Source organism: Buceros rhinoceros, unplaced genomic scaffold, assembly GCF_000710305.1.
Source record: "Buceros rhinoceros silvestris isolate BGI_N320 unplaced genomic scaffold, ASM71030v1 scaffold2536, whole genome shotgun sequence".
NCBI classification, from domain to species: domain Eukaryota; kingdom Metazoa; phylum Chordata; class Aves; order Bucerotiformes; family Bucerotidae; genus Buceros; species Buceros rhinoceros.
The window spans coordinates 2,907-6,876 of record NW_010415616.1 but is presented as its reverse complement, the minus strand read 5'-3'; the positions used below and the strand labels follow the sequence as shown (position 1 = coordinate 6,876).

The window sequence follows — 3,970 nt, the reverse complement described above, 5'->3', positions numbered from 1 at the left end:
TCCCTCCCTTGACTCCCATTTTTATCATACCTAAGTATGGTCAGCTATAGTGGTAAATCATACGTCGCAAATATTCGGGGTGGACAATGCAACAACAGCTTGTGTGCACACAAGGCCTTTATTAAAATACAACTGCAGCAAACTGCTGTGGCACCTACATGCTACAAATTCTAACTGAGCAGTTTCTCCCTTATCACATGAATTTATAGTTTCTGAGTTATGGTTACGTACTATGCTTGGATTGGTTTCAAGTTCACTGTCCTGCCCAGAGATGAGCTGGCTTTCCAATCACCCATTGACACAACCTCTCTGTCTCCTCCTAAATAACACACCTCCTGCTGTTGACTGACAGCAGGCTTAGCTGGGCTTCTTCCCGGACCAGCCGGGGGGTCACGCCCACAGTCAGCCTTCATAGCTCATCCATACTGTCCTTACCATGTCTCCTCCTATAAGAAGGGCTCAGATTCTCTGGACATCAGGCTCCATTTTCAAACAAGAGGCACCCTCATCTCTTCTACCAGACTGCTCTTCATGTTCAGAAGTCACCCAACATTCGTCTCAGTTCCTTCCTTTAAACTCTCCTTTGCTACCAAAATTGAAACCCGTTCCAATTCCACTGCCCATGATTCTCTCTTTAGCTACTGCCATCCATGCTCTCTAATTTCTTTTTGGTTCAGTTATCTGTTAAGATTTTTCTGTCCGTGTTTGTTAAGAATCTAGCACAGCTCCTACTATGGAGTTCTCACACCATAGTAATATGAACAATAAACAGCATTCTTTAACAAATTATTACATCAAAGTCACCTAAACAACCAGAAATGACCAAGAGCTATTTCTGGCTCTGTGGAGCCTCTTCTTACACAACGTTTTCTCCTCTGAAGAAGAAATACTGTCGTAGAGTTTTGCAATCATCTCTAGAGCTCGGTAACACCAAGATTACTTTTTTTCCCCAGCCACTTGTAAATAAGCTGTTTTCCCCTTTCTCAGACATGCAATGGGTTGCATTTGTGCCATATCACATGCTGGACTTCTGCGTAAACATCCAGAAGGTACTTCTTTATTCTTCTTCATGTTCCTCTCTAAAGTTCTCCTTCGCGAACAAAAGCTTGGCTACAATGACAACACTAATTGTACCCCTTCTTCCTTTGTTTTATTGGCACAAAGATAGACTTTTGTTCTTTCTGTACAGCAGTTATTGCAGCAAAGCTCTGATGCGGACAAGATTTTCTAGGGACTGAATACCTGGTATTCTTATCACAGTGGTGAACAAGGGTAATCTGATACTGTCACAAACTTCCTTAAGAGGTTTCTTCAGCTTTTCCAAATTTACTCCTCTGAAAAGCATGGTTTCAAGATACTCTGTTGCAATGAGTGTGCCATAGTGTGCCATTGAGAAGCCAGGTTTCCTTCAGGACTATTTGCCTTTCGGAAATATTCCCTTTTACAAAAACAGTGCAGTCCAGTCATTTCAGGAAAGGTCTTTGAAGAAGGCATTAAACTATGAATAATCTACTTCCAAAGAGTAAGGTAAAAATACAATTAATTTTCTTCAGAGCCTAACTTCTTTCAAATGTCTATTTGCAAGAAGGTCTCACCTTTCCTAATAATCTCCTTTGAAAGAGTAAAAATTTCATGTTGTTCATGAAAGAACAACAAATGACTCTTTCAGAAATGTTATGCTCTCAAGCATAAGTTGCCATTGAGTTGGCTAGGATACAAAACTGAAGCATACCAGCTATTTTATGATTGCTACTCTGCTGTTACACTGCAGCTCAAATCAGCTTTCTGCGCTTTCAGTGAAGGGGAAACTAACTCACACCTGTCTGGCAATAAAAGCACAGTCCACCTAAATGTAAGGAAAATCTTCTTTACTTTGAGGGTGACGGAGCAGTGGAACAGGCTGCCCAGAGAGGTTGTGAAGCCTTCTTCCCAGGAGACTTCCAAAACCCAATGGGTCTCATTCCTGTACAACCTGCTCTAGGTGAACCTGCTCTAGCAAAGGGTTTGGACTAGATCATCCCCAGAGGTCTCTTCCAGCCCCTACCATTCTGTGATTCTGTGAACAGTTACTGCAAAGAAGCATACATAGGTGTGAACATACTCCTCCCATCAAAAAGGAGTAGCTGATGCTACATGTGAAATAGGTGCATGCAAAGCAACAGCAATCACAAAATTGCCTCAGTGTCAGCATGGTTGCATCTCCCCTAACGAACACACAGCATCTGTAGTCTAACTTGCCTTGCAGCAGCTCGAATGTGTGCTCAGAAACCAAGCACGTAAGCACCATATTTAGTTTGGGGCACATCTGAATCCACACACTGGAACATACCAATTCCTTTTTCAGAAGTAACACAAGCAGCATGACTTGAAAAATAAGGACATGGCAGTGCTGGTAATAGGGCCCGTATCTTCCCAAACTGTCTTTGACCAACAGGCTTTGCTTCCAATCTATCTTTACAGTCCAACAGAAAAAACTCTTCCAGCTTCTGAGAAAGGTAAAAATTGTTTTAATCTGTATAAAAGGAGGTAGAAGCAGACTCTAAGAAATACGTGTTTGGAGTTGATGCAATTCACGACATTGACCACGTTTTCTGTGACAGTACACCTTGTTTGGTTTTTGTGCTCTTATTGTGGGGCTTTTTTTCTTCCAAAGAGATTTTAAATTTAAAATTTATCTTCTTCTGCACCCTGTGATCAGGATAACTGAGGGGGTTTTTTAAAGGTATCCTCCTTTTATAAATAGGTAAGATATATTCAAAACTCTTTATTTTCTTAGTATATATTGAATTGAAAAAAAATACTCACGGTACCCAAGCCGAGAAATAACAAAGCTGTACTCTTCAACATTATGGATGCTCGCCAGATCCCCATCCTCTTTCCTGCAAAATGTTAAGGCATCTTTCCATATTTTGGGGTCCCTGTGAATTATGTAACAGTGACCAGCGTATGACATCCATTGACCAGGACATCTAATAGGCATGTTAGTTTCTGAAAAGAAAAATTACCACAAAGAGTTTCAGAATTCTGTTCTCAACTAAAGACTGAAAATTGAAAAGGAAAGATTTAACAAAAAAATTAATTATATCTTTTCTTAATGAAGAACAAGAGAGCTGAAAAATACATATGGGGATAATAATCTGCATGCATTATTAAAAGCTGAAGCTTCCAGATTTTTTTTTAAAGTAAACTACAGTTGTAAACAAGTGCTTGCATCTCATGAAAAGACAGAATATAAAATTACCATAAAACACAGTTTTCACACTTTTACATGCATACATACATATTATAAGGTAAGGTTTGCAGAGCTGTGCTTTACCATTTTTTCTAAGCTCATGTCAGCACTTTTTTCTCTCCTCCATGCTGTATAGCTGTATCTTAAGAACCTGGGCTTGCAGAACGTATTTATGAGGGTGAATTTTTTCCCCAAACCTTAGGCTTTTTATGGATTAGTGCCATTTGCTACACTGGTTCTACAGGATCACAAGAGAACCCAACTAAGAATAATGTTTTTAGAAATCCTTTTTAAAAGCTTCATTGAGAAAATTATCCTGTCAAAGTAAATTATTTATGCTTAAAACTTGCTTTTAAAAATTCAACAAAACAGCCAGAGTACTGCCAACAACCACACACAGCAAACAATTCAGCCTTGGAAGGAATGTCACCCAAACATACAACAAATAGAACATTGCTGTTGTAGAAACAATTTATGATTCTTGCAGCACTTTATTTATAATTATCAGATGGGTTTAGAAAACACCAGTATAGAGAGTAGAACAAGGACAGCAGGTTTGCAGAAATTCTATTGGCAAAAATAAATTGTGTATTTCGGGGAAGGGGAAGCAATATGTTTGTGCATAGCAGTGGGGTCTATTCTGCAGAAATAGTGATGACCAGTCAGGCCCAGGTGGCAAGCACAGCTCCTGTTTCAAGTGGAATATACTGGTGATTGTTTAGTGTCACAACAAAGATC

General features: G+C 39.5%; 1 protein-coding gene across 1 annotated transcript in view; it reads right to left on the bottom strand.

The window, feature by feature from the left end:
• MRC1 (mannose receptor, C type 1) overlaps positions 1 to 2,988 on the bottom strand; it is a gene marked incomplete at its 5' end in the record, with an annotated part of 43,392 nt that extends 40,404 nt beyond the window's left edge. The window contains one exon of the mRNA XM_010137463.1: positions 2,806 to 2,988. Within this exon, the coding sequence (XP_010135765.1) occupies positions 2,806 to 2,988 (183 nt within the window). The remainder of the gene's footprint in view (positions 1 to 2,805) is intronic.
• Positions 2,989 to 3,970: the final 982 nt, after the last annotated feature.